The following is a 25,766-nucleotide window of genomic DNA, read 5'->3' as shown; positions in this document are numbered from 1 at the left end:
AGTCTTCTCCAATACAGCCAAGTGAGCTCTCTGTAATATATTAGATTAAACCATTAAATAACAATGGCTAGAAAGCAATTACATTTGATCTCTTAGCAGCAGGATCAAACCAAAAAATGTCATTAAGCACCTCTAAATTTCAAAAAGAGAATCTTAATAAAATAAGAGCATTGACTTATTCCTCAGGCTCTTACCAGCTGTGGACTTAAAACCCACGGAATTGTAATACAGATTGTCAAAGAATACCTTGTTATATAGTCAGAGAAGATTTTGGTAGGTGAGTACTCTCAATTTTAAGAGAATAGATGACACAGAAACTGAAATAAATTACTGTGACATAAACTCTTGACTCAAGTAAAATCGGACAGTGGATGGATTTTCAATGATGGGATAACATCAGAGAAATGAACTTTAACTTGTACTGAACTTTAGTTATAATGGCTACAGAGATTAAAAAGCTGAATAAAAGGGTTAAAATTACTAAGCAAAAGCACACTCCCCACAGTCCCTGAACTGGATGTTTAAATTGATTTCTTTAAAGTGAATGTAAAGAGGTCTGTGAGCCATGTGATTTCTTACTTATAGAAATTTGTCTCATCTTTAACTCCTTGACTCTGCCCAGAAATCCATCTACTTCATTAATTCAGGTAGAAGCTGATGAAAAGGGCATATGAAGATGCCAAGCAGAATCATGATGTTTTGTATAAAGTGTCTAGTTAAATCAATGAAACTATCTGGATGGCTGTCTATTAAGAAAAATATGCTTAGCCCTAAAAGATTAGAAAAGAAATTAGAGTTACTGGAAGCTTGATAAAAAAAAATAAACTAAAGTAATTTATCTCAACAATCTGTTCTATGAATGTCTAAAAAGAAAACAAAAGAACTTAAACTGAGTCGCAGTTTTGCAACTAATTTCTGTTTTACCCACCAGCTTTAATAGTTCTCTCGTAAGAAAATGACAACTAGTCTACTTTAGCTGTGTGGAAAAAGTGGGGTCATCAGCTTCAAGACAGCTCCCATGGACAGAAAATCCCTCACCCCATCCCAGCTCTCTGCCCCACTCCTTGCTTAAGGCAGATTATTTAAAAAAAATATTCATAACATAAAGAGTTATTCAAAACTATTCAAAACATTCCTAAAATGCTGACCATCTACACCATCAAAGGATCTACTAGTGGAGTTATTAGGCCATTGAAGGACTGCAGGGAAAGTGTTTCTGGAGAGGGGAGATCTTCAGTGTCCATAATATCCCTAAAATTAAGCAATGTAAATATATGTGTGCTCCGTTTGTCCACAGGGCCAATCTTGGTACTATACACTCAATTCCTACATTTATATTGAATTTTCTGGATGTTTCAACTTAACATAGAGTGAGTCAATACAAGAATATTTAAATTAGATACAACAAAATGATCTGAGCCTTATGCTTATGCTGACTTATTAAGAAGGTCCCCATGGTTGAGGTAGTGTTTTACTGACCACAGAATAGTGCAAAATTTCTATAGAGATTCAGAAAGAGCAATCCAGTTCATCTTCGGGTGTATAAACAAATATGGGCTAAAATTTTTTTAAGGGATCATAGAAGTTTTTTATTTGACGGGGTAAAAAGGAAAAGTTTGGGACTTACGTCGTAGTGTCAGCACACTTCATCAACAAGGTGTTACAAATTTGAACAGCAGTTTGGGACAGTTTGAGGGTGTGACAAGTATACAAAGGAAATTGTGAGTCTCAGAGGGAAAATCAAATCATAGTTGTAAAAACTCATCATCAATAATTAATAATGAACTCGAGCTAAACAATAACAGGTGTTCCACTAATTCCACTAAGAACCAGATGGAAATAAATGTTTCATAAATAGTGCATATATGCAGAGGAATACATCTGCAGGAATTGTTTCATTCCCTAATGGTCAGTTAAAGTCACAGTCTCATCACTTGCTTTTTCTCTAAATGAATATGCCAAGTTTAAATCTTTACTTCTCATTCTGTATTAAAAAAACAATATATCAACTGTATTTGGTACTTTCTCACCCCAACTTATGTATTACCCCACTAACAAAGATAATATTATTGAACTTTCCTTCTGTAATTTCTGAAACTTTATATATGTTCTGTGTTTTATGAAAAAGCAGGCATACTACACAAGCCTCCCTTCCCCACTTCTTCCCTTCCACCCCCTGGAAAAAAATATTGACATAAATATTCTAGAATTACTTGTACCTTATAGCAATGTACCTTCAAACTCATGCATGTGGGCAGATGAAATAGATTAAGAAGGCCATTAGAAAGTCGATGAATGGCATTAAGAAATCTAATCCTAGAGAATTTGGGAATTTAATTTAGGAGTCAGAATATTACATAGCACTATGGCTTTAAACTCATGGCTACTTAGAATGAGAACACTCACCCACACCTTTGGAAGGGCATTCCCTCCATGGTCATTAGCAGAATCCCCCTTAACTCAGATACAGATGGTTTTATTTTTCCTTACTACCTTAACCTGTTGTCAAATTCTCATTGAGAAATGATAAGCTTTGTGTTGTTCAACTGTTAGCATCCCTCACTAACTTTGACAATGCATGGCTCCCTGTGTACCATGATTTTCTGAGAAATCATATTTTATAATCGATTAGTAGCTATCATGAACAATTTCAGTGTCACAACGAACACATAATTGTCAACAGATAATGAAATTTTAAAATAAGTGGGATATAAAGAAAATAATGCATATCAGTCATTTATTGATTCATACTTATCGACAATATAGATTCACCACTTTTATAAACAAAGAGTTAGTTGATCTTATGAAAGCCAAAGTATGTATAGAGAATGACTTTCTTAAAAACATTACAGCTGAACAAGACTGGCAGCCAACTTTACACCTAAAATCAAACTAACGTTGTGTACAGACTGGGACTTGTCATATTGAGTAGTTCCTGTCATATGCAGCGCTTACTCTGACAGGCTGTAGTGGAAAGAATGAATTGAATAAAGTCATAATAACACTTTTTGCTCATCGACTAGATGCTTTGACCACAACCTTGCAAGGTAGTTACTGTGCTGTTATTTAAATTTGGGAAAACTGAAGATTGGGTGGAGTTCAATGAGTTGCTCAAGGTCCAAAGCTAGAAAAGAATAATGTTAAGAATTTCCATGATACTACCCCACCTCCCTGGATCTTGTTGACATCTAACTTTGCTAGGAAAAAATACATATATATTAAAATTAATCATTTTATTTTTGAATTTTTTTTTCTCTTTTCAGTTTCTAACTCATTTTAAAAGTAGAACAGAAAAAAAGGAAAAGAAAAGAGAGAAAAAGAAGACTATCCAACTAGAATGATTTACTGGAATTAACTAAGTTTTTCAGAGAGCCAAGATTCTTATGATCTACTAATTATGTAGGGCCTGTAAGTGTTCAATATTTCTCTTACTTATGATACTTCTGTTTGCCAATATACATATGAATTATGATCATGCATTTTAGAAAGGTTTCCATTAAAATGGTCATGAAAACAAAACAAAGCCTGCTTTAAACAATCAGCTTCAATTCTTCTAAGGAAAAATTACTTCCTTCCGTAATAACGCCAGTTTCTCAGAAATGTTTCCACAAACATGGACATTGTATCATCAGTTTTTAATCTGCATAATCCAACAAGTCAAGCTACTCATTCTTAATTAAGATGTTAGTGAAGAACCCCTTTCCACACCTTAGGAAACAATTAAATATAGGAGAGATGACAGATGTATTCCTTTAACTAAAAGTCATTCCCTCTTGTGTTGGTTATGGTTGACTCTATCAGTAGCAGTTCTCTGAAATGCTAAACCAATCTCTTGTGTAAATGAGAAAACCAAAAAGGTTTTGAAAAAAAATTAAATATTTGAAATAAAATGGATTTTAGTATGAATTTTTTTTACTACTAAGAAAAGGAAGATACTTTCATCATCATAGGTCTTTTCTTCAACATTTACCTGGGATAAAATAAGATGATTCATTGCTTCATTCCATGATATTATTAAAGATTTTAGCACTTTTTGTACATAAAGATATTAGTATTTTTGTAGTCTCCAGCTGACTTCATTTGCAATAGGTCATGCAGTAATGGGAAGTAAGATATAAGGTCCTGATGCTAGTAATTATTAATGCTTTTCATTGATTTCATTCTAAATCTATCCATGCATTATGCAATTGTTTAAACATAAAAACACAGGTTAGTACATAAAAAAGCTGACAATCTTAAAAACAAAGACTATTAAAACAGACAAGTACAATAATTGGTTTGGAATACCTGGTTTTAAATCCCCATGGACAAACATGTCAATCATATATCGACAGAATGCATACTGATCTGACAGAGTAGAAAGAAAAAGAGCAATGAAAAAATGTCATCAACACCTTTCTTTTTATCTATAGAGAAGTGGTTTAACAAAACAAGCAAAAAAAGTGCAATTGTATTTTGGTTACAACAATATTTTCTGAGAAGGTCTAACTTGCCGAATAATGGTTACTGTTTTTAAAAAGCAAAAACTTTTCATCATGTTTATTGCAAAAGCTATCATATTAAAAGCAACTATTCTCATTTCCCTTTTATGTACTTCCAATAATGAAACAGAGGTTTTATAAGAGGAAAATTATTTCCAAAATGGGATGTTTTATCAAATGTTCACTCCCAGCCCTTCTGCTAATTGTCTAAATGGAGCTTGAGAATATATTTTTAGAAAACACTAGCAGCAGAAAAGCAGAAAAGTCTGTCAAGAATTCTCTGTATGGAAGTAATGTTCTTCAATTAGGTCAGTAAATCAGGAAAGACAGACTCACAACACCAAATGATATCATGGTTAAGCTAATTAACTGAGTCATCTTTATAAAGATATCATCTTATAACCTTGACTAGTCTATGGTTTATGTGAAAGCAAAAAAAAAAAGAATATATGATATGAGCATTTGGGGCAGTCTTGCTCAAAATCATTTCAGGAGTTTGTTTTCTTCTTGTTCCTCTAAATTAAAGACGTTCCACTGAACTTCAAATTCTCATAAAACTTTAGATTGTACTGTGGGCAATTCAACCCAAATCTTAGTTGTTGAATCATATCTTCTTTAAAGCTTGCATGTCATAAAATGAATCCTTTACAAGATGACTTACACAATAATATTCCTAAAACAGGCATCTTATACATTTAACAAATTCAAAGGCAGCTTTAGGACCAAGAAAGTTTATTGAATTTATACAACAATAACACACCCATAATTGCTCCAAATTATGTGCATTAAACATATGAAATAATAAAACTCAAGTTACTATATAAATGTATGTTCAAGGATTTTTGTAAACCTCAGTCATTTCATACTGTGAATAGTATTTTTAGAGTAGTACATTTTAATATGAAACTCTGCTGGGTCTTTGAAAAATATAAACAACATTTTTGCAATCAATTAAAAAATTGTTTTCCTTAATACCTAAATATGTGTGGACAAAAATTCATAAAATTGCAAAAATTTGCATATATTTTGGCTATTGAAAACAGAGCACATTTTCCCACAGGCAGGGTGGGGAGTTGTTTGGGGGGTAGCTCTCAAATCAGTCCATGATTATCTTTGTCCCTTGATGTACTGGAGGCAATAGTCAGGGTTTCTGATCCCAGGAGCTGATAACCCTATGGTTCAGGAGATAAATAAGATTAAGATGGAGGATTTTGTCTTTCCTGGACTGCTTTCCTGAGCAAAATTGTAAAATGGGCAATTTGGCTCTAAGACAAAGCAAAATGAAAAAAGTACATTTGTCTTAAATGAAAAATTTGAAGTTGGGCAAATTGTGCACTTCCTGAAATTGGCAGTCTTTGCCCTTTGTTTCAGTGCCTTAAGTGACTTCCTTTTAGCTTTGTCCTTCCTACAATTCAAAGGACAATTTAAACAACAGAAAGGTGGGGAATTTGTTAAAATGCAAAATCGAAATGCAAATTTTGATTTCTCCATCCAAAAAAATATGATTCCATGATCTGGATTTTAAGATTATGCATTTTTAACAAATTCCTCAGGGAAGTTTAATTAAACCATACTTGGAGATCACTGATCTAAAATCTCCAGAATTTTTTTCACACTAATCCTGGAGGCAACCAACAAACAGCAACAGAAGGCTTTTCTCTTTCTTCTGTAAATCAGAAGTCCAGAAGGCAGGGACTATATTTAAATGAATGGTTTCAACTACCCCTGTTTGGTTTGGAGCTATGTATTCCAGAAAACATGTTCTTAAATTTAATCCATTCCTGTGGATGTGAACCCATTGTAAGTAGGATCTTTTGATGAGGTTAATACAATTAAAGGGTGGCCAGAATCAATTAGGATGGGTCTTAATCCTATTATTAGGGTCCTTTATAAGCAGAGTGAATTTCAGAAAGACATAGAGAAAGCCTCAGGAAACAAGAAACTGAAGGTCAACAGAACCCAGAAGAGAAGACAGAGGTCAAGAGAGGCTGCCATGTGCTTTTCCATGTGACGGAGAAGCGGAGGAACAAGGATCCCCAGCAGCCAGCCCCAGAGTGCCACAGTTTTCAGGGAGAAAGCATTGCTTTCATGATGCTTTGATTTAGACTTTTTTCCAGCCTCAAAATCATGAGTTAATAAATTCCTATTGTTTAAGACAGCCCATTATATGGCATTTGCTTTAGCTGCCAGAAAACTAACACCCCACCACCACCACCACCACCAAAACTTAAAATATTGTTCTTTACCGTAAAATGTGATGGCATGTTTATATATGCAACATGTTGAATAGTATATTAAATTAACTAAAATATTTACATGTCGGAGTTTCTTCTTTAACTGAATGTTGACAGTGTAATAGGTATGTTAAGAATGGAAGTCTTTAAGCTACATGTGGAATTTTTACCAAAATATCCATGTTTATATTTATTATACAATTATTTTCTGAATCCAACAATCATTCATTTAATTAATGCACCAATATTCCAAAGAACTTCCAATGTAAAAAAGAAAATCCTTACCAAATTCAGAGAATGCTTAATATTTTTTAAACTAGAAAATTATTTGAGTTAGGATACTTAGGAAGTTTATACTATATTTAAATGATGTTGTAATCTCGTATTCTGGTGGCCCCAACATGTCAACAATAACCTGAGAAAAATATTTTACAAGTATTTTAATTTGGATTTTAAAAGTATTTTAAATTGGGATGTCTATTTCCACTTGACCTCAGTGCTGACTGTTGCAATGTATAAGAATTCTAGGTGGCTGTGTTTGGAAGTCCCAAGTGTACCTGCTTCACTTATCTAAGGACAAAGCAAAAACCAAGACTTCCTGATTTGGGGAGATACATTTTACAGAAATGTCTCTTTAAAAAAAAAAAAAAAAAATCAATATAATGAATAATAGAATAGGAAATATTTCCAAAAGAAAGCCTGAGCTGATCTATTATTGTATCTTTCATAGTTATGGGATAATAATTTATGTAAAGTAAATTGGTCACCACTTCTTAGTATATTTTTCCCAAATGGACACCCTTTTAGGAATAACCCACACTGTCCATTTCTCCCCTTCTTGATCCTCAGGGAGCAGTGAAAGACGCCATTCAGCTGCGGCCTTGCCAGGGTTCCCAGTGGAGCCGCCGCGGAGAGAAAATGCATTCTGGGAGCAGAACATCAACAGAAAGGGAAAAGCAAAACAGAAAACGCCTCCAATGAGGACAGGGCACATGTGGTCTCGTGCTCTCTTGCAGATTCACATTATCTATACTTTCTCTGCCTGCCACACTATTTAAAATGGTTGTGAAAGGTGGGAAGGAAGGAAGGGAAGGATAGAGGGAGGGAGGGAAAAGAAAAATAGATAAAGAAAAGGAAAAGAGAGAAGGAGCAAAGTGCGTGGCAGCCACAGGTTTGTTTTTACCTTTCCCATTGATTCGTCACAATCACAAACCCAGGGATCAGCGCCTCATCATGCAAACCCTTTTCACCCTACTTCTGCTGTACAGCAGATTTAGACTGGTCCATAAAAGCTAAATTATGTGATAGATAATTGTGTGTATAAGTTTATGGTAGGCATATTCATGCATATGCATTTTATTCCCAATGGTTAGAGCAGAAACATATTGTTTACATATACAGTATTAAAAGTGGCCACAGATAAACATATTTGCATGTATATGATTGCCAACAAATATGTGTGCCTCATATAAAAATCTGTTTCCTAATGAGTATAGCTACTGCAAAAGACTGGGGGGCCTTATATTAGTTAAAAAGAACTCTTTAGAAAGCTGTATGAAGAGAACTACTGAAAGCCCTTCAAACTCATTAGGTCTAACTTCAGCTAAGTGAATAAAAAGTCCCTTACTCAAAGGAGAAATAACTCAATAACTGCACTAAGTCATCAATACAAGATTCACAAAACTCAGGTTTCCTCACCTAGTTTATTAAAAGACACTATTCTTTGTTTAGGTAAAATCATAACATGATTTGGTTTGTTATAAACAAATGCTCTTAAACCTTTGTTTCATTTTATTAAAAAGTAACATATTTACCTGTCTGACCAGCTATCAGAGGTTAAGTGTTGATTACTTACCTAATAATACATTTATTTAGTTGACAGTAGCTATTCTCAGTAGAGAATGCCTTTGTTTAGCTGATAAATGCATTTGTCCTTTTGTTTTGAACGCTAAGTGATTACCTCTTCATGTGGAATTTAAAATAGTATATTGAAAATGGAAATGATAATATAATGTTGCCTTTAATAATTTTCAGATTACTGATGATACAGTATGTGTGACCTGGAAAATAACTATAATTTGAAAGTGTTCTGTAGATATATCTTCATCAACAAAATAAGGCCAAAAAAACAAAGATACTGTAAATGATTTCAAAAATATGTTCAATGTTCCTATTTTCTAAACAGGTATTTTGATATTTCCATATATAACTGGAATAAATTTTAAAATGCCATATTAATGGACCAAAAATACAAATAAACTTGATGTGTTTCAACTGGTTTCATTTAAATATTTTCCTTTTTTAAAAGGAAATATAAATGCAGATTATTTTAGCATATTGCTAATTATTTTAAATAAACATATCAGTGAATCAGAAGATTTATTTTCCTGTTATTTTCTAGCATGTAAAATATTCCATTTAAAACATTTTCTCTCTATCTACTATACCCTTTTCTTTCTACTCAGAAATATTTCATAGAAGAATAGCTTAAATGGGGCAATAATTAATACTTTTTGTGTTTTTTTGTTTTTTTTCAGGGCAATATAATCATCTTGCAAACTGAAGAAAGGTTTTAGGGTTCCAAAGTTTTAATTCCACTCTTATCTTTAAAAAGTATTTTGAAAGAAATGAAAATTACCTAAACTAAAAAGTTTGTAGAACTCTAAAATGGAAAAAAACAAAAACACTAGTTCTTCCTTTCTTCTTTCCTTCTTCCATATATATGTATGTATATATGTATGTATATATGTATGTATATAGTATCCGTAGTATAGATCAAAGTTTTACAACCATCACATGCCAATTCAAGAAAAAAAAGCATTTCAAAGATGAAATACTGGAGTGTATTGCAATTTTCATACCTTGCACCTTATAAGGGGCAGGAAGGTGGAATTATTTTCAGGTCCACTGTTCAAATAGCTTAGTCAGTAGCAAAAGTTTAATTTTCTTTTTACCAAAATCACATAGAAACCAATTTCTTGTTTTTAGCCCTCAAATAAAATTCTTCACAACTGTTACCAGAGCAAAGTAGATTTATATTTGTCAACATCACAAAGAAATATTTACAGAAATAGTCCCTACAGATTATAACCCATATTCTGTATGAGGATTCTTAGGATTCTATGGCAACCTCCAGCTAGCGGTGGACTTGAGGAAGGAAAAAATCAACAAGGACCCAGAGATGTGCTACAATAAGGTCCTTATCTACCCTCTTAAAACTCCACCCCTTATAGTTGCATAGCACCTTTCCATAAAGAATATTACATTTATATTCTATCTCCATCTTAAATACTATATTTATATGGAATAGGGCTATACATTTGACATCACTTTCATTGAAGAGTGGCACGGTATGTCAGACAGAGATTTCTAAAGCCATAAACTTAGTTGATGGAAGCTGGCAAAGAACCTTGAGAGATCTTTACCTATAACACATTGCCTATTAAAATTAAATGAGTTTAATAATCTCTTCACTTTCTAAATTGTGTGCTCCTGCAGAACCAACAGGAATGTATGGATAGTTATTACATTTACTCCAACGACATGAAAATACACCCTCTAAAAATACAGTCTTGAAAAATTGTGATTTTTCTTGGATGGCTATTCTCCAAAAAATATGGCACATCAACAATTACCCCCAACCTGCAATTAGCTCCAGATACCAATTCAAACCCTCATTTAAAAATTCTTCAAAATGCATCTTTAGATGTAGGCACACATTTTGGTATTTCTATTAATAAATTTTACTTCCCAACTTCTTAGATTTCCTTTCAGGTATATTTACTTATACAAGTCATGTCCCCCTATTTGAAGTATGATTTAGGTCTTAGCTTTTAATTTCATTGCCTCTGCTTCTTGCCCAGTATTCTGTTAGAACCTCCGGCAGCCTGCTTCTTTGAATGTTTACCTTTGTGTTCATGTTTTGACACAGCTGCGGTCTCTTTGTCATCCTTTTCTTTGGGTTTAGGTGGTGTTTTCTGTACTTCCTTTACTTTTGCAGGTGTTTGCTTCACTTTCTCTTGTTTTTCACCTTTTACTTCCTTTTTCTTCTTTTCTTCAGTCTTTTCCTTAGTTTTAACTTTCTTCTCTTCTAGTAAAGAGTTAAAGAAAAGTTGGATTAATTTTGTTTATTTTTCAAGATAGCAACTTAACATACCTTTCTTTGGTTATTAAGAATAATTCAAAATCAGAGTAAAGAATATAAGAAGAGAAAAATTGCGTCCCTGACATAAATAATTGTAGACTACTAACAGTTTGATACAGTTCATGAAGTGTTATGTTAGATTTCCTAAAAAAAAAAAAAAAAAAAAGTTAACTCACTTGCAACTTGGAGCTCTTCGTTAATTACTGCATAAAACTCTAGAGGCTAACAGAGATATTCAGTCTCTAATGACTTGGCTTTAAATGGAATGAAAGAGCAGAAATTGAAATTTTGGTTACTGCTTATCTTAAGTCAGAGATCACAATGCCAATTGACTTTAAAGCCCTTAAATATATCCTAGGAAATAGAATTATGTATATATATATTCCAAGTCACATATATTCTTAATTTTGTATTGTGTGCATTTTGAGGAGGGAACTGGAGACCCAGATTAATTAGTCTGTAAAGCATTCAGTTATTTAAAAAACAATAATAATGTAGCACACATTTATGAAAAGTTATTTGTAATCAGATGCTGCCATCTACATATTGGCAGTTATTTATTGAATGGGACCCCGCAAAACCACTAGACACCATAGTAAGTTTACTACACAGTTGGAATTTCCCAGGCTATTTGCCAAAGCAGGACACAGACTTCATTGTTACTCATGTTGATGAATTTGATTAAAATAATATAAGTGAGTTTCTTGACTTTGGTACACTAAATGATGGCTGGTGACTAAGCCAAGATAATATTATGAGGGGAGAGAAGGATGAAAATGATAGTTCCTGATGCTTTTAGTGAACTGAGCCAACACTTCACAAAGCACTGTTCCTCAGAAACTTTCCATGGCGATGTTGATACTGTTTTAGGGAGAGGAAAGTAGATCTTTGTCCAAATAAATTTGAAAACACTAAGTTAAACCAGTTGCTTTACTATAGAATTTTTCAAAGTTAAATTATATTGAGAAGTATATTCTAGAAGGGAGATATGCTACACACTGTTTTCCAAAGTCTTTTTACCACAAAACTCTCATACAAATATCCATTTACTCCATAACCTTCCAACATCTTCATGGATTCTCTGGCTGTGCTCAATCAGGGACTTTCTTCTACCTCTAAACCATTTCTAAATCTTCTTTGCTCTTTCTAAGAGCAAAGTCATCTATTTCTATGATCAAAACCACCAGCTCTCCAGGCATGACTAAATAGACATCATTCCAGAACTCCACACCAAAATGTCTATTAGTTGTCTATCTGAAGAGAAAGTTCCACTAGGAAGGTCAACAACCATCTCAATCTTGTACAAGTTATGTATGCTCACCTAACTAATTGCTGAAGCTCTGAAGATCAGCAAGATGATGCTGCCTATTTCCCCCCCAAAAGTTTAGCATACCTTTTAAACCCTGCAAAATCTGGCTCCAACCTCTCTGTCCTTTCATATCATTTTCCAAAAATTTCTTTCTCCGCTAAACTACTTTCTGCTTTTTGAATATGTCACACATTTTCCACAAGTCAAACATTGCCAGGCTACGTTCTCCAAATTTCCATGCTTTCCACATACCTAAATTACTCTTTTATTTAATCCACATATTCTGTCATTGGAGTTAATCATTACTTCCCCTGAGCTTCCATTTTCCTGATTCTTTATTAAAGCATGCATGCTTTGCTGTCTTATATCCTGTATTACAGAATTCTTTTTTTTTCATATATCTGTCTTTGCTACTAGACAGAGAGCAACTTAAGGATAGGAACTTATTAATCATTTTTGTGTCATCACAGTGTCTGTCAAAGTGCTTTATTCAGAGAAAATGCAGAATAAATGTTTACTGAATTAGCAATTTTGATCAAGGAGAAAGAACCATAAATATACTACAACACTCAGCTCATACACACAATCTAGCGATATACAGATAAACAATACAGGTGTCAAAATTTGAAAAATCTCATAAAGGCAATTCAGAAATTTAAAAATTGATTTTTTGTTTATACCTTTTTAAGAAATTGTTATGTTTGGTTACCCTGAATTATACCCACCCACTCCTTATAGGTAGCAACTGATTTAACCATATCTTCTTACTATAGAATTAAAGATGTGTGAAATTCAGATCTACTTTTAATGCCATCATAATTTATAAATGGTTTTCTTGGAAACAGGACTGCATATAAAACAAAATCTATTTTCATTGATTTTATGTGTAAAAGTAATAAAATTTCCCCTGCCTATTTTAGACATTACTCAGTGATCTTCATCTTTGAAAGAGATAACTTTACCTCACATTAAAAACAAAAATGGGTAAGAACTCAACAATAATGTAGATATAATGAAAAATATATATATCATGCAACTAAAGCAACACCCAACTTCTTTTAATTGCTATTTAACTTCAATTTCGTGTCAAAATACCTTTGCAGATTTTCTTTAAAATATGTTAAATGACATTGCCATGTTACTTCCAAATTACCTAGCTCTATTTAGGAAGATGTCTGATTCATGACCTTTGTCAAATGGCAAAAAAAAAAAAAAAAAAAAATGGTCTACTATAAAGAATGTCATCAGCACATTTGATCCAGTTTTAGAATTAGCATTACCCATTAGGGACTGTACCAGAACCCAAATGTCTGATGACAAAATATGGAAACAACATTGCCCAATAACATACTAGCAGAATATACAGTTTGGAATTAGGAAATAAATTTAATCTCTCATTCATCATAGAACTACAAATTGCTTCCCTGTGCCTCAGTTTCTCTGTATTAAAAAAGTCACTATTGTACCTGCTTATTCCTCCAAAGAAGCTATGGATATAAGTAAATTAATGTGAGCAAAGGTACTTTGAATTCTGCAAAGTAAGTACATAGAAATTTCTACAGTATGTGTAAAATCGTAGAGCTCCTAGGGCTCTTTGGAGTTTCCCTAGAACTTGCGTAGTTTAGTGCATAGCAGGAATTACTATATTTATACTCATTTCACATATGAGAAATATGAGTCAAAAAGCCATTTTCTAAAGATGGTGCAACAAACACATCAGGAGTATAAGCAGTCTAACCAGAACTCCTATCCCATTTACCCATTATACTAAATTGCATAACGTCATTAATATTGACTTCCCAAGAAGATAACAAGAAAAGCATTTTAAGACTTATGAGGGCTGATGTACATGTACATGGATCCAGTAAAAGCAATAAAAAATCTTCCTTGTCATGATCAAAACAGTAGTAACCTCCCCCAATCGATCCAACACACAACAATCTGAAGACTGTTGCTCCAAGGCCAGTTAGACTTGGAGCACCACAGTAAGCTGGCTTACCCTGCTGATTGATCTTCCCATCATTCTCTTCTTCTTCCTCCCTGTCTTGGTTATTTTTAATGAGCTACAGAAATAGCTAGTTTCATAATGGATACAGGGTCCTACAGGCTTACCATGGCAGACATTGAAAGGTCCGCTGTCCTCCCAGGGGATGTCCTAATGTGGTTCAGTCAATTGTGGCCCTGGACAGGTTATGCTTAGCAGAGAGCAAGAAACCCACTGTGGCCCATTAGGGTGCTTCTGGGAATAAAAGGTCTTCAATGGGAGATTTTACTGTAACTCCAGTTATACCTTTCAAATATGATGCTTTACCTTGTATCTAACTTAAATGTCACATACTGTAGTTTATTCCTTTTTAAGTAATTGTATTGTTTATAGAAACCATTCATAATACAAAGAACACTTCTACATATTTACTATATTTCTAACATTACATATATATACATGCATACACATAAAAATATAAATGCATGTGTATATATATATTATAAAAATACATATATGCGTGTGTGTGTGTTTGTCTTGGTTTGCCTCCATCTGCCCTAGAAGAATGCAAGCATGTAGGTAAATAGAAAGTGTTTGTGGCAGACAGACTTAAGATGGGCCCCAATAATCCCCATCTTCCCATTTTCTGGTATACATCCACTCATGTTTCCTCCCCTCTTGATTGTGGGCTGGCTTAGCAACATGCTGGTAACCAATCGTACATGGTAAAGGTAATGGCATGTCACTTCCATGATTAGTCTACACTAGATTGTGCTTTCTGTCTTGTTAGCTGACTCTCTCTTGCTAGTGGGACTCATGTGGCAAAGACCTGAGGATGGCCTCAGCCACCAGCTAGCAAGGAACACTGGCCCTTATTTGAACAGCCTTTAAAGAACTGACACTCTCCAAGAAACATGTAAGTGAACTTGGAAGCAACCTTTGCCTAGTGGAGCCTTCAGATGCAACCTCAAGCACCAGCACTGGTGGACACCTTGGTTATACCCTGAAGAAGAGGACTGAGCTAAGCCACGTCCAGACTCTTGGTCCAAAGAAACTATGAGATAACAAATGTGTGGTGATTTTAGCCTCTAAGTTTGTGGTAATTTTTTCATGCAATAGACAGCTAATACAGCTTTCAATAAATACTTGTTGAAGGAATAAATGATGCTTGAAGACTTTTATTTATCTTTAGAATGGATGCTTGATTTATATTCAGTTCACCTGGGTTTTGGCTCAGTTTGATAACATTCTGATTATATGATCTGGCTATAGTTTCTCTGAGAGTTTATTTCTTCATGTGTTAAACCAAATTGTTAATTTGAATAAGCTCTAAAATCCCTACTAGCCTTAATATTTCATATATATATATTCTCATTTCTATCTGTCAAACAGAAGATAACCTAATGAAATGAAATAACATTTATATAGTTACAAAATCAACCTAAGACTAAATCTATGTTTCCTAACTACTGGGAAACAAAACTCTATTTACAATTCATCCATATTAACTTATTTTGTTAAAATGAGATTTAATTGGCTATTGGAAAAACTTTGTTAAAGAGGTGTCTTCCTCAAATATGTAATTACTTTACATCGTATAAACTTACAGACTTTTGAAAATATTTCCCAATTTTTATCCATATGACTATCCCCTTGAAAATACTGAATTGAGATTTCTAAAATACCACATAACAATTATATTTCAAAATATGAGAAGAAAATTTAAATTTAGAAGATAAGATTGAAATACCAGTTAAAATCCATATTCTACTTTTTTAAATTGATTTAAAATTCACATAGCATACAATTAATCATGCTAAAGTATATAATCCAGTACATTCAGTGCTGTACAATGAGAAAGTCCACATTATTTAACATCAAACAATTGATAAATACATTTAGAATGGTAATATCTAGTTTACTCAATCCTCCAAAATACATAGTAGTATACCGATGTTTTAATTAATTTTTTGTATGTTTGTTTTAGTGCATATTCTAAGACATTTTAGGTCCTCAAAGGCTCAGGATGTATACATGAAACTTTCTTCTTAAAGAAAAGAAAACCAGAATTTGAATCTCTTAAAATCAAACGCAAAATGCAACACTGGTCCAAAACCAAGAACCAGGTATGATGTGTTAGTTTTCTCTTGCTGCCATAACAAATTACAACAAATTTAGTAGCTTAGAACAACACCCTTTATCTCCTTTTTCCTGTGGGTCAAAAGTCTGGGCACAGCATGGCTCAAATGGATTCTCTGCTTAGGGCCTCACAAGGCCAAAATCAAATTGCCAGCAGGACAGCATTCACTACTGAAGACTGGGGAAGAATTGGTTTGCAAGCTTATTGATTATCTTGGCAAAATTCATTACTTTCTCATGCTTTCCACGAGGCCCTCTGCATCTTCAAGCTAGCAACAAATGGTCAAGTCTTTCTCAGACTTCAAATCTCTCTGACTTCATCTTCTGCCACATCTCTCTGCTTTTAAGGGCTCATGTGATAAAGTTGAGCCCACCCGGATAATCCAGGTTAATCTTATGTTAAATTAAGTGACTAGTAACCTTAAATGCTTCTGCAAAATCCTTTTACCAGGGAATGTAATATAGCCATGGGATGATAACAAGGGGTGAAGTAATGAGGACCTACCAGACATGGTGAAGTTTTTCATTTTTCTCCGACATTTTGAAATGTTCTATTATATCAAATTTTCACTTGCATTATTTTTGATATTAAATTTTAAATGTTAAGTTCCAACTAAATTTTAATGCAAATGAAATGCTCAATGCTTATAATCATCCAACTATCTGTTACCTAAAATGTAATCTTTTAAAGTAAAAATAATTTGGTTATGGAAATATTAAAAGGGCAAGTTACCTTTTGCCACTGTCTTTGTCTCTGGTTTTTCTTTTTTCTCAATTTTTTCCTTTGGAGTTGCTTAAACAGAAAGTTTTACATTAGTAAACAATTTTAATTGAATTCAAGACCAAGTTTTCCCTTTACCCCATTTTAAAGCCATCAACATTGTGGAAGATTTTGAAAATTTATGACATTAATGAGCCTAATTTAGGAACATAAAGAGTTGCCAATAAAACAATAACTGTATAGAACCCAACTTAGCATTAAGACTTGGAAAGACTTTTGAAACCTAGACCCACCCTCCTCTTTTAAGTTATTATTTCAAATAGATAAAATTTCAGGAAAGACAAATTAGATAGGAATTTTATAAGAATCTGCCCAAAAGATATATATCATTACATCAGAAAGAAGCACCCTCTTTAAGAGTGAAGAAAAGAAGTACTTAAACAGGACTAGAGATTCAACTAAGTACAATGTATTTAACCAGTGCACAGTTTGAGATTTGGTGTGGAATAATTCCTTGCTGTGAGGGGCTATCTTATGAACTGAAGGAATGCTTAGGCTCCCTGGTTCCTGCTTACCAGCTTCTAGTAGAACTCCATCCCAAGTCATTTTGGCAGCCAAAACCTTTCCAAATACTCCTTAAGGAGTAGTATTTTTGGTTGAGAACCACCAATAGAATACAAAGTATTGAAAACCAGATTATTAATTGAGTGTAACTTCTTAATTGTACAATATTGATCATGATACTGGAAACATTATACATTCTAATTTTTATTTAATAAATTAATAAGTCAATATTGACTTATTTTATCTTCTATTTAAATACATTGATAACATCTTGCATCTCCCAATTGTTTAAGTAAAGGAGTTCTAAGAAATACAACAGCATGTGCCTATATTTCAGATATATTACCTTGTATGGTTTAAGGATTTCCTAAAGCACCATAAATTTTTTTAAACATTTGCATATTTCTTATGGGAGAATAACAATGGAAATTAAAGATATTATGGAAACATAAATTACAAAATAAGAAATTTAATTTAATAATTGGGTGAAGGAAAAAGCCAAATATTTCAAATGCTTTGAGAAAAAAAATATTTTAGAGAATTATTAGACAAAAAAATTGGTGCCCCAAATATTTCCATTTTCCCACCTATATAATAAGAATAATGAACATCAGCATTACTTGAGTTGAAAAGGAGAAAAAAGTGTTTAAAATATGTATTTTAACAAAAACTTATTCTTTTTAAACACTGTTTATGAATCTTTTCCCCAGAATCCTAGAGCAGATGCAGTCCTCACAGAACGCAAAGCACAGTGTGCAGCTGAAGACCAAGTGACCCCACAGAACTCTTGGGAGAACAGGTGCCTCCTCCAGGGTTTCACTCTCTCCAGTTCTCAGCCTGGCCCTCAGCCTTCTCCACAAGATTGTTCTTCCATCTGGGGTCATGGATAATAGTTTGGATGATGTTAGCAGAAAGAGCACTATACTAGGCAAACAAACATCCTTATATAGGCATAGTGTAAAAGAAAATTTTTAATAGAAAAAGATAATCCAAATAAAGCATTTCATTTCTGCTTTTCAATTTGGATAATTCTCCTTCAACATTTGCAATTTAAAGACAATAAATCCCTTACCATTTTTTAAACAAAAATAGCTGCTGTGAAGGTTGAAAAAACTCTTAACTAATATCAGATTATTTCCTTTTGTCACATACACAGAATCTGATGCTAGTGCTTCTGTATAACTCAAAAACAAAAGGGAAATGGACACTGGTTTCTATAACAGAGAAAGACAGCTGAATTGAAACTCATGGAAATTATCCCTAATAAATTTTAATACAAAAATTTTATTCAAATTCTCAAATTTGAAAATATAATCATAAAGATTGAAGTATATTTCAATTGACCTCATGCCCTAAATGTCAAAATATTCTACCTAAGTGGACTATTTCACCAAACAAGAAAACTCAACAGGCTGTGCATACCATGGATTCATAAATCAGCTGAAATGTAGCCCAAAGATTCTAGCCACAATCCAAAAAAAAAAAAAAAAAAAAAAGTAAATTATATAAGAATTTTACTTCACAATACACATTGAAATAAAACTTTGATCTATTGAAATGAAATGTAAATTATTAATCTAATAAAATAAAACCTTGAGAAAATTATTGATGACTACTGAATTAATCTCTAGATGAGGAGTCAAAAGCAGAAACACCAAAAGTTATATCAACATATCCAACCACATAAAAATTAAAATATAAGCATGCACATATATACATGTGCAAAAAGATGCATGTACATCCACACCGACAGAAATGCTAGCATTAACTACAAAAAAGACTTTTTAATACAATGAGGAAAATGCCTACTTACTGGCATGGGAAGATCTCTAGGATATATTGTTAAGTAATAAAAGCCCGCATGAGACATGCTAAAATTTGTGTAAATACTGGGGATAAACAATGATATCTATTTATTATCTTATAAATGCATAATGAAGCTCTGGTAGGATATACAGAAAAACTCATAAGTGGTTTACTATGAGCATATGATGGTTGGATGTGATGGAAACTGTGAGAATGGAGGCAAAAATGGGAGAAAACTTTTCACAGTATCTTTATGTATTGAACAATGTAGCTGAATGGCTATTGTAAATAAATAAATAAATGAATAAATAAATAAATAAATAAATAAATAAAACCTAACAGATTTCCCATCTAAGAGTAATCGAATTATACAACTTAGAATAATGAGATTTTTTTCTTTTTTTCACTTATCAAATTGGAAAATATTTTCTAAAATATGATCCTCATTGCTGTTTAAGGTACTCTCAAAATTGCTGGGAGAATAACTGATACTACATTTCTGGATAGTAAATTGGTAACCAAGTTCTAAAGTCTTAAATATTTTATTCCCTTCAAGTCAGAAATTCCTGTTTTACATTCTATTCTATGGAAATAATCAATATAATTTAAATAAAAAGAAATCCACAGTCATCTAAAATCTGAATGTTAGGTAGAGAAAGTTAAAGGAAAAGGGTGCCCCAACTCTGATCCAGATGGTGGAGTGAGATGCTCCAGGGCTCCATCCACCTGCAGAAACTTTGCACAACCAGCAAGAACTAGCAGAAATGATTTTCTCAAAAATCCAGAACACAGCTAAAGAATTGTAGTAGCAGTGTGAATGCCAGATAAAGAAAAAGGCAACTGAAAAACAGTAAGACCTCCCAGCACCTTTGCTTTCTCTCCCCCATTCCCTCATCGGCTCAGTGTAGAGCCAGCCCATGCTCCCAGTGCAGATCCCTGACCTGGTTCCACAGTGAGCGGAGTAACCCTCATGCACATATTGGGAGCATGTATGCTGTGCCAGTCTGTCTGTCTGCAGTCTGAAAGACTGAAATGAAACACTTGTTGCAGGCTCGCCATCCCAAAACTTGCCCTGTTTGTAGAGGTAGCTCACACAGCTCTCCTACAGAATGCTGTAGAACAGTCAAACCGTAGCTGATTGGGGCAAACATTTTCTGACTTTGGGATATCCAGGGCAGTGCTCAGGACTGAGGAAATACTGCTTCCTAGGGAAGAGGGGACATTCAGATCCATGTAAATGGGGAAATTCCTAGGGCCACACACACAGGCCCAGGACAAGACACATGTGCAGAAAGGACAAAGGACAGCCTTACACTTCCACTTCAAGCTATTCTCTACTCATAGTATGCCTAAGCTCTGAAAGAGAGCACTCATACAAACTAAGTTGCAAAGATAGGAAAGCGTATTTATTTTTTCCTTCTCCCTCCTCCCCCCCCCCTTTTTTTGTTAGTTGCTAGAATTAGAGGAACTCTCTATCCAGACACCATTTAAGGAACAGATATCTCAGAGTTCAAATTCCAGCAAAAACACATTAAAATATCAAACTGTCTAGGTTTCAACAAAAGATTACTAAACATACAAAGAAACAGGAAGTGATTGTTCATTCAAAGGAAATGATTAACACATTAGAAACCATCAATGAGGAGGACCAGGGGCAGAGAGAATATTTGAAGCAATAATGGGTGAAAAATCACAAATTATACAAAAAAAAAAAAAATGAATGTACAAATGCAAGGCATTTAACAAATTCCAAAGGAGATAAACCTAAAAAGATCCACACTGTGACATATTATTACCAAACTGTTAAATGCCAAACGCAAAAAGAGAATTCTGAAAGCTGCAAGAAAGATGCAATGTGTTATGTATGAGTGAGCCTCAGTAAGATTAAGTCTAATTTCTCATCAAAACCATGGAGGCAACAAGGCAGTAGATTGGCATAAAGTACTGCAAACAAAAATTTTTCAGCCAAGAAGTCTATACCCAGCAAAACTGTCTTTCAAAAATGACGGAGATATTAAGACATTCCCAGAAAAACAAAGCTGAAGGAGTTTGTCATCACTAGACATGCCATGCAGTAAATGCTAAGGGGAGTCCTGCAGGTTGAAAGGAAAGGACATTAGACAATAGATGGAAGCCATATCAAGAAATAAAGATGTCTAGTAAGGGTAAACATCAGGTATAACTCTAAATGCCCATACTATCGTATTTTTGGTTTTGTAGCTCTACTATTTACTTCCCATAGGACCTAAAAGGCAAATGCATAAAATGTAACGATAAATCTATGGTTTAGAACTCATAACATATAAACATGTAATTTGTGACAAGAAGTATACCAAAGTGGTGGAACAGAGAGTTATAGGAACATGGCTTGAATATACTAATGAAGTTTTAAGTTGGTAGCAAACCAAATGAGATTGTTACAGATTAGGATGCTAAATTTAAGCCCCATGATAATCATAAGGAGACTATCAGAGAATATGCAAACTCATAGAGACAGAAAGTAGAATACAGGCTACCAGGGACAGAGGGAGTAGAAAGGGGGAGTTAATTCATAATGGTTGTTAGGGTTTCTGTTTGGGGAGATGGGAACATTCTGGAAATGGATAGTAGTGAGGGTACCACAACACTGTTAATATGACGAATAGCATGGTTGAGAGTATTTGAAATGGTAAAGTTTATGCTGTAGACGTGTTTCCACAAAGAAAAAAGAAAAAGCAACTAAAGATGCAATGACAACTACAAGCAATGCATGATCTTGGTCAAGAATTAATAATGCAGGAGAAAAGGCTGTAACAAGACATTACTGGGACATATGAAGAAATTGGAATATGGACTATAAGTTTACACCAACGTTAAATTTCTTGAACTAGATAACATCACTTAAGGTCATTTCATATGTTAATACTCCTGTTCTTAAGAAATGTACAAGTAATCATTAGTGTTCAAGGACCATGATGTATACAATTTACCCTCAAATGTTCAGAAAATAGAGAGACAGATAGACGGATAAATAGACAGGTTGATAGAATGACACAGTAAATGTGGCAAAATGTTAAAATTTGTGGATCTGGGTATCTGGGGGGTGTATGCTGGAGTTCTCTGTATGAATTTTGAAATATTTTTGCAACTGTCCTGTAAGTTTGACATTATTTCAAAATAAAAAGTTGAAGGTAAAAAAAAAGGAGAAGTGACTAATGTGTAAAAACAGCATTAAGAAAAACTCCTTACCTTTCTTTTCAGGTTTTTCTTTTTCTCTTGCTTTTTCTTTTTCTCTTGCCTTTTCTTTTTCTCTTGCCTTTTCTTTTTCTTTTTCTTTTTCTTTTTCTTTTTCTTTTTCTTTTTCTCTTTCTCTGTGTGTAACTGGAAAGAAATAGATAATATCTTTCATTTAAATAAAGGGAATAAATGATCAGGTGATTGCATGGCAATATTTGATGTAAGAAACTTATCTGATGTTTTCTGAAATCTCCCTTTAACTGGCATGAAACTTTACATGGTTGGAGGCTTTAACTTCAAGATAATTATAGATTTATTTTTCCTACTTCTATTTTTATTTCAGAACCGAGCATAGAGTAATACTAAAGCCAGAGCTGAATGCAAAGATTAGAATGCTCCTCAGTTTTTGCAAACCTTCAAACATTTCTAGAATTAGAACACTTAAAAAAAAGTCCTCATGCCATATGCCAAGGGAGCCCAGATTCAATATTGGATGAATATGAACAGCATAAGGGAAAAAATATAGAAAGATAAGCTTCTGAACCTGAAGCAAAGAACAATCAACGGAAATAGTATGTGCTAACTTTCTGCATAAAAATTTCACTCAAAGTTGTTTTTTTTTTCCTTATCCTGGTATAAGACTAGAATGAAATCAAATCTTTTCAAAGGAAATGAAATTTAATTTAATATGAGCTGTGATCCAATTAAAACAAGTCCCAAATTTAAGTCATAATCTTACCACACTTTTCTCATCATTCCTATTAATGGCAAGTTCAGTTGTTCAAGCCAGAAACAGGAGCCTCATTCTGGATTCTTCTCGCTCTTCATCTCTACTTCTGTTCATTCACCAGATTCCTTCAGTTCTACATTTTTAACATCTCTCTTATTCATTTATTTACCAAAAAAAATTTAGAAGGAGTACCTGCTCTGTGCTAAAGATTCTGCCACACAAGAAAGACTCCATTTCTAGCATAATGATGTCAACAACATAATAGACAATAGATGCTTAACAAATAATTTTAAATTTAATTTAAATTTATTTTTAAATTTAAATTAAAATAAATTTAAATTTAAAAATAAAAGGAGTAAGTATAATTGTGATGAAGAAAATAATCCAGGTGTCATTTGGTATGTAAAATGGGCCTAATCTAGTCTGTGTGTTTTGCGAAGGCCTCTTGTTAGAATTGATATTTAAGGATGTAAGAGAGAAGAAGAAAATGAACTACTAAGGGGCTGGAGAGGAGAAAGAGGGAAGAAACCATTCCAGAAAGTTGGAGCAGGATGTCCATCCTGTGCATCGAGGCAACACTGATGTCTTCACCATTCATTTCTCACTGAGACTATTACAATACCATCCTGTCTAGACATTTGTACCTTTAGATTTAGATTTCTCTCCCTGAGCAGTCTTTCTACCATGTTTTCATCTGCTATGATGCCATAAAATGGGTTGACTTTTAACAATGGGAATTTATTAGTTTACAAGCTTACAGTTCTGAGGCCGTGAAAATGTCCAAACCACAGCATCATCAAGATGATACCTTCTTCCTGAAGACTGGCTGTCAGCAATCCTGGACTCCTCTGTCAGATAGCAAGGCACATGGCAGCATCTGCTGGTCTCTCCTTTCTCTTCTGGGTTCTGTTGCTTTCATATTCTGGCTTCCGTGGCTTTTTATCTGGTTCTGTGTCTTTCTTTCTCAGTTTCTGGGGCTTTTTCTTTCAGCTTCTGTGACTTTTATCTCTGGGTCTGAATTTCATTCTCTTATAAAGGACTTCAGTAAGAGGATTAAGACCCACCCTAAATCAGGTGGGTTACATCTTTACTCTAGCTCCTACTCACCAAAGGATCCTACTTACCATGGGCCCACACTCACAAGAATGGATTAACTCAAACAACATACTTTTCTGGGGTCCATAAAGCCTCCAAACCATCACATATGGTGAAAATCTGATTCGATCATTCACCTATTCACAACTCTCAGTGCCCCCTCATTGCTCAGTGTGGTATCTATCAGATAGTAGGTGCTACATATAAAATATGAAAAAAAATCTTTGATTGCTCTAGGGATCTGACATTTGCTTACCAATCTAAGCTCATCTTCCAAGAATCTCCCCTAGAACTATACATGCCAATTATAACAAAATACTTGTAGCTTCATAAACACACCATGTGTCCCCACAATGCCTTTTCCTCTCTGGATGTTTGTGCCCCACACCTAGAATTCCCACACCCACATTTCTTCTGTTTCATCCACTCTTTCAGTCCTGGTTCAAATGCTTTGTCCACTGTAAAGTTTTCCTTGATCTCCACTTATTCTATATGCCAATTGTACCACATATGCAATTCTATTTGAGTGATTAAATCACAATACTGCACTTGTTCATGTCTGTTTCTCCAGCAGATGAAATCTCTTTAGGGGCTACATCACATTATTTCATTTTTACATTATTATGCAGTGTCTGGCATATGGTGAGCTCAATAAATATTTCTGAATAAATGAAATTATAAAATATTAAAAGAAGAGCTATTTCCATCTTCTAATGAAAGTCTACATATTGATGATATAATAATATAGTATAATAGAATTGTATGCTTCCAATCATTTGATTTTTTTTTTTACAATTTATTAAAGTTTCTTAAATAATCAAAACCTAGTGACAAACAGAAGGTAGGACATACAGACATTATTTTTTATTTTCATATTTGATGGTTCTTTTATATGTGTTTGAGCTACAAAAAAAGTTCAATATAAATAACTCACAAAATAAGGGGATGATATAGGCATCCATACATGACAATGGAGAGCTTATTTTGGTTCATTGGATCACTGTTAATTAACCTAAACACCAAAGGAAAATCTTGGCAAAAACAAAGCCTCTTTTAAAGTTTCTCTAGGGGAAAACCAAGTTTGCATGAGATAAGCTATGCTTTTGGAACCCTGATTGGACAGACTCCCAGGAGATCACCTAATCTGCACCTCTGCCTCTGTGAAGAACCAGACATCCCGAACCTCAGACAGCTGGGTGTCCATTCCAGTAAAGGATTTGCAGATTGACATGCACGCAGGCATTAAAGGGAGAATTAATACAAAATTGAAATTGCAAGGGGGCTGAATTCAGACTCAAATTAGCATATTAATGCTTCGTTCCTTTTACCCTAGGGAAAATCTG

General features: G+C 33.8%; 1 protein-coding gene across 1 annotated transcript in view; it reads right to left on the bottom strand.

Moving 5' to 3' along the window:
• Positions 1–9,938: 9,938 nt before the first annotated feature.
• The window catches only part of LOC119540064 (triadin-like), a 134,386-nt gene continuing 118,558 nt past the window's right edge, over positions 9,939–25,766 (bottom strand). The window contains exons 7-9 of the mRNA XM_037844070.1: positions 22,611–22,672; positions 17,025–17,084; positions 9,939–10,805 (exon numbers count right to left, since the gene is read on the bottom strand). Of these exons, the coding sequence (XP_037699998.1) occupies positions 10,555–10,805; positions 17,025–17,084; positions 22,611–22,672 (373 nt within the window). The 3' untranslated portion in view covers positions 9,939–10,554. The remainder of the gene's footprint in view (positions 10,806–17,024; positions 17,085–22,610; positions 22,673–25,766) is intronic.

The sequence above is a fragment of the Choloepus didactylus genome, chromosome 7 (assembly GCF_015220235.1).
Source record: "Choloepus didactylus isolate mChoDid1 chromosome 7, mChoDid1.pri, whole genome shotgun sequence".
NCBI lineage: Eukaryota > Metazoa > Chordata > Mammalia > Pilosa > Megalonychidae > Choloepus > Choloepus didactylus.
The sequence above is the reverse complement of the archived record's forward strand: the minus strand, read 5'-3'. Positions and strand labels throughout refer to the sequence as shown.